The sequence below is a fragment of the Myotis brandtii genome, unplaced genomic scaffold (assembly GCF_000412655.1).
Source record: "Myotis brandtii unplaced genomic scaffold, ASM41265v1 scaffold397, whole genome shotgun sequence".
Taxonomy (NCBI): Eukaryota; Metazoa; Chordata; class Mammalia; order Chiroptera; family Vespertilionidae; genus Myotis; species Myotis brandtii.
The window spans coordinates 3,813,716-3,829,395 of record NW_005365229.1 but is presented as its reverse complement, the minus strand read 5'-3'; the positions used below and the strand labels follow the sequence as shown (position 1 = coordinate 3,829,395).

General features: G+C 42.6%; 1 protein-coding gene across 7 annotated transcripts in view; it reads right to left on the bottom strand.

Moving 5' to 3' along the window:
• ANKS3 (ankyrin repeat and sterile alpha motif domain containing 3) overlaps positions 1-15,680 on the bottom strand; it is a 34,551-nt gene that overhangs the window by 10,949 nt on the left and 7,922 nt on the right. For all 7 annotated transcript variants that reach the window (XM_014545107.1, XM_005872938.2, XM_005872939.2 and 4 more), the window contains 2 exons: positions 5,575-5,710; positions 1,083-1,241 (listed from right to left, as the gene is read on the bottom strand). In XM_014545107.1, the coding sequence (XP_014400593.1) occupies positions 1,083-1,241; positions 5,575-5,710 (295 nt within the window). The remainder of the gene's footprint in view (positions 1-1,082; positions 1,242-5,574; positions 5,711-15,680) is intronic.

Below are 15,680 nucleotides of genomic sequence, written 5' to 3'. Positions count from 1 at the left end.
CAGCAGCTGAGGGAGGGCCTTTCCCCATGGCCAGTCAGCCCACCCCGCAAGGACAACAGGAGAAGGCAGGCCTCCAGTTCCCAACCTAGGACTCCTTCCAAGCGTCTTAGAAGGAAATCAAGTTACTAACATACTCCTGACTGAAATATGCTCTCCTCTGACTGGGAAAGTCGGTTTCTTCCAAGCCTAGGCTCAAGAGGTTAGCTGCAGCTACAAAAAAAAAATAACCGCAGATCCTATCTTGTTATTAAGAAGATTTTGGATGCAAAAAAAGCTCCTGACTGAAATATGCTCTCCTCTGACTGGGAAAGTTGGTTTCTTCCAAGCCTAGGCTCAAGAGGGGTGTCTGTTCATGAGGAGGACCCACCTACCCAGCCCACAAGACCAGCACCTGGCCTGGCCACTGATGGGTGACAGACATCAATGGAATATGTAACTTGTACATAAGTATGATCACTTGGTCAGGACAGTGAACATAAAACCCAACTTGCTCCAAGAACTATTGGCGCCTCCGTACTCCCCAAGGGCACTGCACTCAACATTTAGGAACTGACAATTGGAGAATAAACTCGGGAGGTCTGGAAACTTGGGGTCTAGGATTCTAGCCCTCTAAGTGCATCACATAACAATTCTCAGAAGGGTCTGAGCATCAAATCCATCACCTGAGAAAAGAGCAAGAGAGAGCCCTTGGCCTGGCCCAGAGGCATGTCCATCTCCGGCCACAAATGTGTTAAGTATCACACCCAGGTGCTGTAGCCAGAGACCGGAAGTGGGACTCAAGTGGCACCCTGTTCCCGCACTAGCTGACTCACTATGTGATGAATCAAATCTGAGCATAGCGACATTTCTGCTGCTGTTATTTGTCATTTTAACCCATGAAAAGAAAACTCAAAGGATGAACACAAACCCAAGTGCTAGCCACTGACTAATATATTTCCATCACTGTCATCAATTTGGAATCTTTGAGCTGCTGCTCCAACCCAGTGGCCCACATTTCAGAAACCTGAGAGTTGTTCCTTTTCATCCAGACAGAATGTGTGAACGAAGTATCAAAAAGCCATCAGGAAACACGGAATGCTCACCATAGCAAGACGGCTGGATCTTGCCTCCAAGTCCAATGGCTGTGATCCTCGCCAAGGCCCGAGGCCCCTCATGGATGCTGAGGCCCTTCTTCCGACAGGGCCTCTGTCTCTGAGGAGCAGGGCAGGATTCATCTGAAGAGCTCAGATCTTCATATTTTTCTGTGGGTCAAACACAAAAGTTAAGACAATTGCCCAGTCTGTCCAGTGAGGCTCAGTTGGTTGAGCATCATCCCATGCACCAAAAGGTCGCCAATTCAATTCCCAGTCAGGGCACACACCCAGGTGTGGTTCGATCCCGTAAGGGTGTATGCAGGAGGCAGCTGATTGATGTTTCTCTCTCACATAAACGTTTCTCTCCCTCTCTCTTCCTCTCTCTCTAAAATCAATAAAAATATATTTTAAAAAATTTTGTCCAGCAAGGGACTAATTTACTAATCTTCATATAAACTGAAAGACAATCACCATAACTGGTTTTCTTAAATCAAGAAGCAGAAAAGCTTCCCAGGACTTCATGTGTAAGAAATGCCATAATGGGATTTATGGTCAAGATGGTGGAGAATACTGAATGTCAACTATAATTGAACATTTTTTTTTTAATTTTTAAAAAAGATAATTTTTTAAATGCCATAATGGGCCAGTCCACTGCTCAGATGGGCTATAGGGACATTTGGGGGAACAGCAAGCTTGCTGAGTATGAGCTGAACTGAAAGCATCTGTCATGAGGGGGAGTCTAGTTCTTATTTCTTATACCTCTCATTGTCTGGGTTTGAAGAATTTTTTGTAACAAGCATGTATTACGTTTACAATCGGAAATAAATTTTGTTCTAAGTTGAAGAGATAAATAATATCTGTTCATAAACATTCGGAGCATCATGACTTCTTAGCAATTTTATATTGTCAATCTCGGTAACTTCTTAGGAAACAAGCTGTGTGTGCTGTTTTAGGAAGTATTTCAAATTACCACTCATCTGAGCTTAAATGTTCAGTGTACCCCACAGACATTACTGCTTTATTGCTGTTCATAGTTTCCTATATATTTCATCATACCTAAAAGGCAAAATTCATGGATATATTTGTATCAGGCTCCCATCTGATATGATCTTATTTTGGAGTTGATAAGCTGGGGTGGAGATGTAGAGAAGTCTCTGATTACCACTGTACTCGTGTGAGCTGGTGTTTATTACAAAACAGTCCTGAGGCCAGGAAGAGAGCTAGGCAGAGCCAGACCCTGGAAAGGGGGCAGGCTCACTCAGATGTGAACTGAGAGCTCCCACTGTACTCGTGTGAGCTGGTGTTTATTACAAAACAATCCTGAGGCCAGAAAGAGAGCTGGGCAAGCCAGACCCTGGAAAGGGGGCAGGCTCCCTCAGATGTGAACTCTCAGGGACTGCCTGGCAAGTCAGGGAGTTACTGACCCTGGTTCCAAACTCGGGCCAGTGACTCAAGTGAACCACTCCCACTGTTCCCTTTTCAACTCACTAGGAGACCATGGTCACGCCCAAGCAGAACATGGAATCACAAAAAATAAGTGTACATGGGAGGGGAACCAAGGAAAAGGCAGCTCCATGAATCTAAACCTCCCAACACGCACTCTCAGACCTGCACACGTCAGCGGGAACCACAGAGAGAATCTCACAAATCCCACACCTTCAACGTGACCTAGATGGCAGAGAGCACCGCAAACTTCACAGTTCCTGCTGCTGCGAGGAGCAGGCAAGTGACCCTTTCCAGCAAAAAAGAACCGACTTACTCACCTCTATTCTCTGTGGGCAACAAAGCAGGTCTAGGAAAAACCACACAGAGGAGAGATGATGGGGAAGACAAAGTCCATTCTGTGGGCAAAAATACTGAAAAAGAATCCTGGTGGAGTGGAGCACGACCCGGGAAGTGACCTAAGAATGCACATGGGGCTGAGGAACAGTCAGAGGAGCAGCAGGCTGTTGGGGAGGGAGACCTCTGGAAACTGGGTAGTGAAGAGAAAAAGCAACCAGGGGAAGTTCAGGATCTGGCAAAACAAAATTATATCCGAGGACACACAATGCTGGGTCCAACTACATCCCACTCCAAAAAGAGGCCACCAGTAAGAAGGCTGGCTTGGCACTGGGAGAAGGCAGCTCCTGGGCCAGGACTCACACACTAGCCAGGCCACTAAGCTCTGTCCGTGAAATGCAGACGCACCAGCGATCTTCGCCGACACACCAATACCACAGGGAGCACATAAACACCAGGACTCAAACACACAGCAAGTGAAAACATTCCTTCCCTCTCTCCAAAACTCAGCCGAGGAGTAGACAGAAAAACTGTGACATGACACTCTGAACTATACATCCTTCCACAGCACCTGAGGACAGGAAAAAGCACCGAATCCAAAATCCAAAATTCAAAACTGAGAGCAAAAAGGCAATATTATTTATGAATGAGTAGCCATACAAAACACTAAATAAAATATCAGCAAACAGAATCCAACACCACATTAGGAAAATAATACGCCAACTAGGATTTATGCCAAGAATATAAACTTGGTTCATTATTAGGAAATTCATTAATATAATACATGTTAATAGATCTAAGGAGAAAAATCACAAACATCTCCATAGATGTTGAAAAAGCCTTTGACAAAATTCAACACTTATTTCTGTAGAAAACACTCAAGGAAATGACAGATACTTTAATATTAAAAAAATATATGCACACCTAAAGGAGGGGAAATGGGGGACATCTGTAAAACTGTCAACAATAAATAAATTTAAAAAAATACACACACACACAGAGCCCTGGCCAATGTGGCTCAGTTGGTTGAGTGCTGTTCCATGTACCAAGAGGTCATCAGTTCCATTCCCAGTAAGGGCACATGCCTGGGTTGCTGGCTCGATCCCAGTAGGGGGTGTGTAGAGGCAGCCAATTAATGTTTCTCTCTCATATCGATATTTCTCTCTGTCTCTCTCCCTCTCCCTTTCTCTCTCTCTAAAAATCAATAAACACACACACACACCTTACTCTTAAGTCAGCATCTTACTTAATGTGGCATTTTTGCTAAGGTCAGGACTCAGTGACTGTCCACTGTCTCCACGTTGTACTAGAAGTATTAGCCAATGAAACTAAACAAACAAAATCAGAGGTATAACAATCAGAAAGAAGTAGTAAATCTATCTCTATTTGCAGATTATATGGGAATATACCTGGAAAACACTACAGAATCAATAAATAAAACTAACTCAAACAATGAAATAACTGAATAAGGCAGAAGAATATAAAAATTGTATACAGACATCAATAGCCTTCATATTCACAGACAATAAGCAGTTAGAGGATATGATGGTAGTGGATCCCCATTTACAATAGCAACAAAGAAAACCACACACTTAGGAATACACTTAAATTATATGCAAAACATAATGAGGAAAAATTTCACACCCTCTGTAAGACACAAAAGTATACTTGAACAAAAAGCACACTCCTTTTGTTAGATGGGATGCCTCAACATAAAGGGATAGTTAATTTACAAATTTGCCACAATTTCAATATCAACATGCTGTTTTTAAGGAGCTAGGCAAGCTGATACTCAAGTTCACACACACACACAAAATGAAACCATGTTAGTACTAGAAGAAAACATGGATGAATTCTTGTACAACTAGGGCACAGGGAAAGATTTTTTTTTTAAATCCTCATCCGAGGATATTTTTACCATTGATCTTCTTAAAAATATATATTTTTTATTGATTTCAGAGAGGAAGGGAGAGGAAGAGAGAGATATATATCAATGATGAGCTGCCTCCTGCACGCCCCATACCAGGAATCGAACCCACAACTCAGGCATGTGCCCTGACCGGGAATCAAACCATGACTTCCTAGTTCATAGGCCGATGCTTAACCACTGAACCATGCTGGCTGGGCTCCACTGATCTTTAGAGAGAGAGTGAAAGGAAGGGAGAAGGGGGAGAGAGAGAAACATCAATGTGAGAGATACATCAATTGGTTGCCTCCTGCACATGCCCTAACCAGGGGGGCCAGGATGGAATATACAACCAAGGTACATGCCCTTGACCAGGATTCGAATCTGAGACTCTTTGTTGCTTGGGCCGACACTCTAACCACTGAGCCCACTGTCCAGGGCAGGGAAAGATTTTTATAACTCGAAATCCAGAGGAAAGATTGATGTATTTGACTATATAAAATTAAAACATTTTGCACAGCAACAAACACCATAAGAAAGTCAAGAAACAAGAACCAGAAGCCAGTCCCCTTGTGAGGCTGCCCTCCTACGTCTGGGTGGGCATCACAAGTCCACATCCTGGGTACCCGAATTCAGCCTGGTGGGTACCACTCTACACCCTAACTAACTTGTCCTTACACAAGCAGCCCTCAACTCTGACTGCAAAATGGAGTCGTCAGGGGAGGCAGAGGTCTGGCAAGGCTGCAGGAGCCAAATCTCTTAGGTGAGAGCAGGGGGAGGGACTCCAGGAAAGAGTGAGGCCACAGATACAGGTACCTGGGCTCCGATAGAGGCTCTTGGGCAGAGAAAGCGAGTGAGCATCGATCAACCCCACTATCTTCATGTGTCCATACTGCTTGGCCAGCATTCGGGCTGTGGCTCCACTGTGGTCTCTCGTGTCCACTTTGACTCCCTATGAAAATGGTAAAAGAACAAGAGTCAGGAACCTCCCCTGCACAGCACCCTCACTTCCAGGGCTGTGGACCCAGGATGAGAGGTGCAATGGCGTCTTATCACCATCTTGGAAAGGTCTACACCAGGGTCCTCTAAAACCTCACAACGTGGGGAGAAAAGGAAAGGGCCTGTGTGGTCTCACTCTCAATGCTGAAAGTCGGGGTACAGCGAGGGGCTTGCTGGCTTGTCAAATAAGACATTAGCCCAGCCATCTCACAGCTGAGGCAGCTCTCCAGGCTCATTGCCTTTTGGCTTTCAGCCGCCATGGGGCAGGCAGATAGTTAAAGAAGAGAGGCGATCAGGTGCTCTGGGCGAGGATACACTCAGGCTGCTGTGAGCGAGAGCCTGCCTTCACCCTTAGCACCGGGCATGTGTCCACCTCGCTTCATTCTCTTCACACAGAAAACTGGAGACAACAGATTTGGTAAAGAAGCAGCCTTTAAAAGCATAATCAGAGTAAGAGCCCCACGCTTCTGAAACAGAATTTGGTAACTTTTATCCTAAGCCCTAAGAAGTACTTATTCTATACAGCACTGTAATTACACTTCTGTGACTCTAAACTAAGGAAATAGCCCCAAATACAGAGAAAGCTTTTACGCACAAAGATGTTTAGCACAACGTATTTGCAATAACGAAAACCCAGAGACAACTTTAATGCTCAAAGATGGAGAGTTCACTATGTTACTGTCATAAAAATAATTGGTATAACCAAGTTTTTAAAAGAACCAGGAGACAAAACTGTATCCACATTCCAATCGCAGCAAAACAAATAAGTATACAGAAAGCACTAGTGGAAGGAAATATGCCCAAACTGTTAATATTATTTTTAAGTAGTGAGATAATGGGGACTTCTCACATCTTTCTTTTAAACTTTCTAAACTTATTTCTATGAGCATGTTTACTTTTGAAACTAGAAAAGCCCAACAAACCTTCCGTTTTCAAAGCTTCAACCGTGCGGTCTCATATCTGCAGATGAGACTACCAGATATTGGAGCTTAGTGCTCTGGAGGGCATATCAGCAAGAGAAAGTTAAAACATTAAAAGTGCACATACCCTTCCCTGGCTGGTGGCTCAGTTGGTTGGGCATCATCCCATGCACCAAAAGGTTGCCAGTACGATTCCCGGTCAGGGCACATGCCCAGGTTGCGGGTTCCATCCCTGGTCAGGGCGTGTAAGGGAGGCAACCGATCAATGTTTCTTTATCACATCGATGTTTCTCTCTCCCTCCTCTCTTTCTAAAAATCAATAAACATCCTCAAGTGATGATTGAAAAAAGATCATTTCTAGAGGGGAAGGGAGAACTGGGTGAAGGTGGTCAAAAGGCACAAACTTTCAATTATAAAATAAAAAAAATACTAGGCATGTAATGTACAACATGGTGACTATAGGGAACACTACTGTATGATGCACAGGAAAAGCTGTTAAGAGCGTAAATCCTAAGAGCTCTCATCACAAGTTAAAACACAGAGCCCTGGCCTGTGTGCTCGGCCTGCACACCAAAGGGTCTCGGGTTTAGTTCTCGGTCAAGAGCTTGTACCTGGGTTTCAGGTTCACTCCCCACCCCATCTGGGCGTGTGCAGGAGGCAACCAGTTGATGTGTCTCTTCTCCTCCATCCCCTCCTGCTCCTCCCTCCCTTCCTCTCTTGCTGAAAAGCAATGGAAAAAAATATCCTCAGGTGAGGATTAACACCCCCCACAAAATATACACAGGGCAGGGCAAAAGTAGGTTGCAGTTGTGAGTGCATGAAACAGAGTTTATTCTTGTATCATTATTCATTAATTATTTTATTATTTTCCATATGAACTTCTCTCCTTCTCCCTTCCTCTCTGAAATCCATAAAAAGATATTTAAAAAAATATTATATGTATATATATTGAGAGATATGAAATGTTAACACTGGGGAATCTAGCAAAGGTACACAAATTCTGAGTACTATTTTATGATGTTTAAGTCTGAAATTAATTCAAAGTTTAAAATTTTTTAAATTTTCCAAAAGAAATCCAATACAATTTGTTTTCCCTGAGTACGAGTTGCCCATACACAGTCTCAGGCCCAGCTGGCGAGTAAATAATCTGCACGATAGATAAATGATATAAGGTCTCTGATTTACCAATATGTTTTCTGTTTAAAAACTACATGAGTAACTGTCTCTTACAATTTTCAGTTCTACATTATTTAAAATCAGAGTCTAAACTAACTCAGAAGCAGAGGTTATGCTTCTTACAGTTCTTGGCTCATCTATTTTTTTTTCTGTCCATCTATTCTTTTTCGTTGTTTTTCTTATTATTTTTCTTTGTGCCCATCTATTCTTGACCCTAGGCTATGCCTTAAGGATCCTAGTCTGTGTGAGTAGGCTTGTCTTCAAAGAATAATTATTTGTAGAAAAGGAAGCCCAAATGGCTAACATATGAAAAGATGCCCCACCTCACCAGAAATCTGGAACATAAAAATCAACAGGAGACAGCTCGTGTTATTGAGGGTGTGAGAGGCAAGAGCTATAAAATACTATGGAAAAGTGTAAACTAGAACAACTATGGGAGAAAGCAAGTTAACACTCTCTAGTGCAGATGCACCCACCGTACACACCAAAGTTCTACTTTGAAGATTACATCCTGATCTCCTAGAGAAATCTCTTCACACATGCTTGAGAAGACAGGTAAGAAATGTAAACTGCAGCACTGTTAGGAATAGCTAAGTGAACACAACTTAAATGTCCACTAAAAAAGGAAATGATAAACATATTTATACAGTCAATAAGTACAGAGCTGTTAAAATGAGTGAATGATGTCTAATTTACCAACACTGTTGAATGACACATACAACCTGGTGTGTTATTTATATGAATCTTTAAAATATGTAAAAACAAGTCCGTGCATTGCTTAAGGACACACAGTATGTGATGAAAGGATCAAAATCAGAGACAGGAACGGTACAGACCAGCATCTGGATAGTGGTGATCTCTGGATCATGTGGGTTAGTTGCATTATCTTCTGTGCTTTTTTACATGTTTAAAGTACTTCACAATTTAAGATTCATAATTCTTGCTGCTGTGGAAAGAGTGTCAGTTGGTACAACTTGCTCTTCAGATGGCAATTTGGCAACGTCCATGTTAATTTAAGACTGTACTTACTCTTCAACCTTGCACTTTTAGTACTGAACTGTACAGAGGTGGTTGCATACATGTGCAGAGATATATGTGCACAGATATTCTCAAAGCAATGTGCATAATAGCGAATGGTTGGCAACAATCCAATTCTATCTAGACCACTTTAAAGAAACTGATTCATCCCTACAAGGGAGTACGATGCCACACACACAAGAAAAAAGCTTTATATGCTGATATAAAACAATATCCAGGATAGACAATTAAGTTAAAAAAAAAAAAAGGCAAGTTGGGGAGCAGCCACAGGGAGAGTGACCAAGAAACTGAGGCAAAGGCCAGAGGCAGGCTCACTGTGTATCTTCTGTCTCATCTGCATTTTTACCATGTAAATGTATTGCCCCCAAATTTCCATTCCAGTGGATAGAGTGTCAGCCTGCAGACCAAAGGGTCCTGGGTTCGATTCCGGTCAAGAGCACATGTCTCGGTTGCAGGCTCCTCCCTGGCCTGGGCTCCTGCACATGAATGAGTTCGCGTGTCACCTCTGACACGCGTGTCATAGGTTCGCCATCACTGTCCTACCCATTATGTTAGCAACTTATTTTCATAATCTATATGAGATGATAGATGTTAACTAAACTTATCGTGGTAATCACTTCACATATACATAAGTCAAATCAACTTATACAGTGATATATATCAATTACCTCAAAAAAACTGGTGGGGGAAAAATATGATTTCTAGTTTCAGTTTGATAAAAGAAACCCAAAGGTTTCAACCAGAACAAACAATACTATCTTCACGGTAGGGTTTTACCTAATATCTGTTATTAAGCCTGGAAGACTTCAACCTCAGGCTATACCAAAGCAATACTATTCCTTAACAAGAAATGAGGAGGAAAGGAGACCCAAGAACAAGAAGGTCCCTGAGGTGAGGAAAGAGAGTATTAGAATTTCTATCTATTTACCCTTTAAATGTTTTCCCAATTTTCTTCCTATTTTATAATGTACATAAATTATAAGAAAATTACATGATCAACATTCATTGTAACTGACAGGAAAGTGGGATCAAAGTTTAGAGACCACGGACCAGTAGTAACGTGGGTGCACTGATCAGCTGGAGGGCCACTGGATCAACTCTCAGCTCCCTCCTGAGAGGCCCAAACACACCCCATCATCCTGCCCAGACTGAGCTGCTGGAGTCTGCCCCCACTGGGAAGGGACAAGGGGTGCAAGGGAAGCAGCCACAGCCCTTTCCTCCCCTGGCGAAGAGTCTGAGGTGCCTGGCCTCATCCACTTCTCCATCTCCGAGAAAGAAGCCTGGCTCTGGAGGGACCTGGTGGGCCCACCCCTCTGGCTAACCATGACCCAGCAGGAGATCTGCAAGGAACACGGAGTGGTCATACAGGGCGAGCCAGACAGCCTCCCCAGCAGTGGAGCAAACTGGTCCAATAGTCACATGCTCTAAGCCGTGCCCACCGGCCACCACAGCCAGAGGCAATTGCTTGAAATTGGCCAACAACTTTGACTGCTGATTAGTGAGCTCAAGGAAGAACTCCATTGATTTCCTGAGTTTGATAATGTATGCAATTATGAAAGAAAAAATTCTTGTTTTTAGGAAATACATATGAAAGTAGTAAGGGGCATTATGTTAGCAACTTATTTTCAAATAATTTTTAAAAGATTATACGTATGTAGTCTGACTGGTATGGCTCAGTGGTTGAGTGTTAACCTATGAATCAGGAGGTCATGGTTCAATTCCCAGTCAGGGCACATGCCCGGGCTGGGGGCTCAATCCCCAATGTGGGGAGTGCAGGAGGCAGCTGATAAATGATTCTCTTTCATCATTGATGTTTCTGTCTTTCTCTCCTTCTCCCTTCCTCTCTGAAATCCATAAAAAGATATTTAAAAAAATATTATATGTATATATATTGAGAGATATGAAATGTTAACACTGGGGAATCTAGCAAAGGTACACAAATTCTGAGTACTATTTTATGATGTTTAAGTCTGAAATTAATTCAAAGTTTAAAATTTTTTAAATTTTCCAAAAGAAATCCAATACAATTTGTTTTCCCTGAGTACGAGTTGCCCATACACAGTCTCAGGCCCAGCTGGCGAGTAAATAATCTGCACGATAGATAAATGATATAAGGTCTCTGATTTACCAATATGTTTTCTGTTTAAAAACTACATGAGTAACTGTCTCTTACAATTTTCAGTTCTACATTATTTAAAATCAGAGTCTAAACTAACTCAGAAGCAGAGGTTATGCTTCTTACAGTTCTTGGCTCATCTATTTTTTTTTCTGTCCATCTATTCTTTTTCGTTGTTTTTCTTATTATTTTTCTTTGTGCCCATCTATTCTTGACCCTAGGCTATGCCTTAAGGATCCTAGTCTGTGTGAGTAGGCTTGTCTTCAAAGAATAATTATTTGTAGAAAAGGAAGCCCAAATGGCTAACATATGAAAAGATGCCCCACCTCACCAGAAATCTGGAACATAAAAATCAACAGGAGACAGCTCGTGTTATTGAGGGTGTGAGAGGCAAGAGCTATAAAATACTATGGAAAAGTGTAAACTAGAACAACTATGGGAGAAAGCAAGTTAACACTCTCTAGTGCAGATGCACCCACCGTACACACCAAAGTTCTACTTTGAAGATTACATCCTGATCTCCTAGAGAAATCTCTTCACACATGCTTGAGAAGACAGGTAAGAAATGTAAACTGCAGCACTGTTAGGAATAGCTAAGTGAACACAACTTAAATGTCCACTAAAAAAGGAAATGATAAACATATTTATACAGTCAATAAGTACAGAGCTGTTAAAATGAGTGAATGATGTCTAATTTACCAACACTGTTGAATGACACATACAACCTGGTGTGTTATTTATATGAATCTTTAAAATATGTAAAAACAAGTCCGTGCATTGCTTAAGGACACACAGTATGTGATGAAAGGATCAAAATCAGAGACAGGAACGGTACAGACCAGCATCTGGATAGTGGTGATCTCTGGATCATGTGGGTTAGTTGCATTATCTTCTGTGCTTTTTTACATGTTTAAAGTACTTCACAATTTAAGATTCATAATTCTTGCTGCTGTGGAAAGAGTGTCAGTTGGTACAACTTGCTCTTCAGATGGCAATTTGGCAACGTCCATGTTAATTTAAGACTGTACTTACTCTTCAACCTTGCACTTTTAGTACTGAACTGTACAGAGGTGGTTGCATACATGTGCAGAGATATATGTGCACAGATATTCTCAAAGCAATGTGCATAATAGCGAATGGTTGGCAACAATCCAATTCTATCTAGACCACTTTAAAGAAACTGATTCATCCCTACAAGGGAGTACGATGCCACACACACAAGAAAAAAGCTTTATATGCTGATATAAAACAATATCCAGGATAGACAATTAAGTTAAAAAAAAAAAAAGGCAAGTTGGGGAGCAGCCACAGGGAGAGTGACCAAGAAACTGAGGCAAAGGCCAGAGGCAGGCTCACTGTGTATCTTCTGTCTCATCTGCATTTTTACCATGTAAATGTATTGCCCCCAAATTTCCATTCCAGTGGATAGAGTGTCAGCCTGCAGACCAAAGGGTCCTGGGTTCGATTCCGGTCAAGAGCACATGTCTCGGTTGCAGGCTCCTCCCTGGCCTGGGCTCCTGCACATGTCTCGGTTGCAGGAGGCAACCAATCGATGTGTTTCTCTCACATCGATATTTCTCTCTGTCTCTCCCTCTCTCTCTAAAAATCAATGGAAAAATATCCTCGGTTGAGGATTCAAAATACGTAAGTAAATAAAAAGATGTTAACATTTTATTATTCTAAAATTCCCACCAATAAGTAAGAAAAAAACCACAAACTATACAATAGAAAATTGGGCCCAAAATATAAAGAGACAATTCATCAAAGAATTACAAACGGCCAATATACTTTAAAATGTTCAACCTCATTAGCAAGTACAAACCAAAACTAGATGCCACTCTTCTCCCACCAGATTGGAAAAAAACTTAAGGTGGGTAACCTCCCATCTTAAGGGCTGGTGAGAAAATGAGCACCTTTGTATATTATTGGTGGAAAGGACTATAGAAACAACTTTTCAGTGGGAATTTAGTACTTTATATATAAACTAAATATTTCTCCTACTGGATTTTTAAAACAACTTTATTAAGATACAATTCACATACTATGCAATTCACCCACTTACAGTGTACAATTCAATGGTGTGCCACCATCGCCACAATCAATTTCAGGACTTCTTCATCACCCTAAATAGAAATCTTGCATCCCTAACCACCACCCTCTCCCCAATCTTCCCAGCCCCTCTAGCCCTAGGTAACCACTATTGTCTCTATAGCTTTGCTTATCCTGGACATCTATCTCTATATATAAAAAGCCAGAGACCAGGATGCCAGAACGACAGGTTGCTATGACGCCCACTGCAGACAGCGAACCGGCCTGATCAGGGGGTGGGGCCGGCTGCCCCTGATCACCCAATAGGGTGCGGGGCTGGCCGGCCAACCTCCTGCAGCCCCTCCTCCACCCAGCCCCACTCCAGATCGGCCCCCCCACTCCGATCAGGGGCAGGGCAGGCAGGCCAAATCTCTATATATAAAAAGCCAGAGACCAGGATGCCAGAATGACCGGTTGCTATGACGCCCACTGTGGACAGCGAACCGGCCTGATCAGGGGGTGGGGCCAGCTGCCCCTGATCACCCAATAGGGTTGGGGCTGGCCGGCCAACCTCCTGTAGCCCCTCCACCCAGCCCCACCCCAGATAGCCCCCCATTCCGATCAGGGGCAGGGCAGGCAGGCCAACCACTCATGGCCCCTCCCCCAGGCCGCTGGCCCCTGATTGGCCCCCCAGCCCACCACCCTGATTGGCCCATGGCCCCTCCCCCCAGCCAGCTCCGCCCTCAATCGGCCCCCTTACACACACCAAACGGGGGTGGGGCCTGCCAACCAACCTCCCATGGCCCCTCCCTCCAGCTGGCCTTGCCCTGATCAGGCCCCGATTGGGGTGGGCCAGCCAGCCAACCTCCCGCCATCTCCTCCTCCTGATAGGCCTGGCCCCGCCCCGCCCCTATAGGGGCCAGGCCAGCCGGACCCCACCTGTGCATGAATTCGTGCACTGGGCTTCTAGTTTCATATAAAAGGAATCATACAATATGTGGTTGTGCCTGGCTTTCACTGAGCATTATTTTCAAGGTTCATCTTTTTATGCCTGATTAATATTGTATGGATATAACACATTTTATTTATCCATTTGTCAGCTGATGGACATTTAGGTTGTTTCCATCCTTTGGTTATTATAAATAACACTGCTATGGACATTTGTGTTTAAGTTTTGGTATGGACATATTTTCAACTCTCTTGTCTACATACCTAGGAATGGAACTGCTAGATCACACAGTAACTACTAGACTGTTTTCCAAAGAGGCTGCATCATTTATATTCCCATAAGCAACGTATGAGGGTTTCAATTTCTCCACATCCTCACTAACTCTTGGTAGAGTCCATCTCTTTTTTATTATAGACATCCTAGGAGTTTTGATTTACATTTCCCTGATGACTAATGATGTCAAGTATTTTTTTCATGTGCTTATTGGCCATCTGTGTATTCTTTTTTTTTTTTTTTTTTTTTTTTTTTTTGGTGAAATGTCTACTTGGATCCTTTACACATCTTTCAATTATCTTTTTATTAGGACCTATTAAATTTAAAATGTGAGCACCAACAATCCCTCTTGTAGAAATACAGTATACACAAATAACTACACGCAGGCTAAAGCTATTTATAATAATAAAAGCGTAATATGCTAATTAGACCGGATGTCCTTCCAGACGACCTTCCAGACGAAGCCGGAGCTGCGAGGGAAGCCCAGGAAGCCCGGGTCCTGGGTGCCAGAGGGAAATCGGTGCCGGCAGCTGGGGAAGGAAGGCCTACTCTTGCACGAATTTCATGCATCGGGCCTCTAGTATATATATAAAAATATTCCCTGGAGCACTGTTTACAATTCAAAGATGGTGGAAACCGAAGAACTAATTAAATTAATTATGGCACAGATTATACATGTAATACCATACAGGATAAGATGTCTATGGCATATTAAGTGATCTTTTGTTTTTCTTTTTTTTTTTTTTAATATTTTATTGATTTTTCTACAGAGAAGGGAGAGGGATAGAGAGCCAGAAACACTGATGAAATCGATCAGCTGCCTCCTGCACGCCCCCCACTGGGGATGTGCCCGCAACCAAGGTACATGCCCTTGACTGGAATCGAACCTGGGACCCTTCAGTCTGCAGGCCGATGCTCTATCCACTGAGCCAAACCGGTTCGGCTGTTTTTCTTTTTTAAGTCATCTTTTTAAAAGCTGCAGACCAAATATACAGGAGAATCCCACTTGTCCAAAATAAAAAGCACTTTTTTTGCAGGTGTCTTCAGACATGCCTTTCTAAGCACAAGAACAGTCCTGGGGTGTCCCTTTATCAAACCAACTGGGCATCTTGGGGAGGAGCAGGGAGTGGTTGAAAAGGGAAGAAGATCCTTGCCTTCTTACTCTATATACTTTTCTTTAAGTATTGGGATTTAAAAAAATGTATTTTCCATACTTTTCAAATAATAGTATTTTTAAAATTCTTACAGGAAGAGGTGTCTATTTTTACTCATCACTGTACCCTTAATGCCTAAGTGCCACAACACTTGACATCAATAGATTCTCAATGAAAATGTATTGAATAATAAAGAGCAATTCTTTCTATGTAGCAGAAAATTCGTTATAGTTTATTAGAGGCCTGGTGCACGAATTCATGAACGGGTG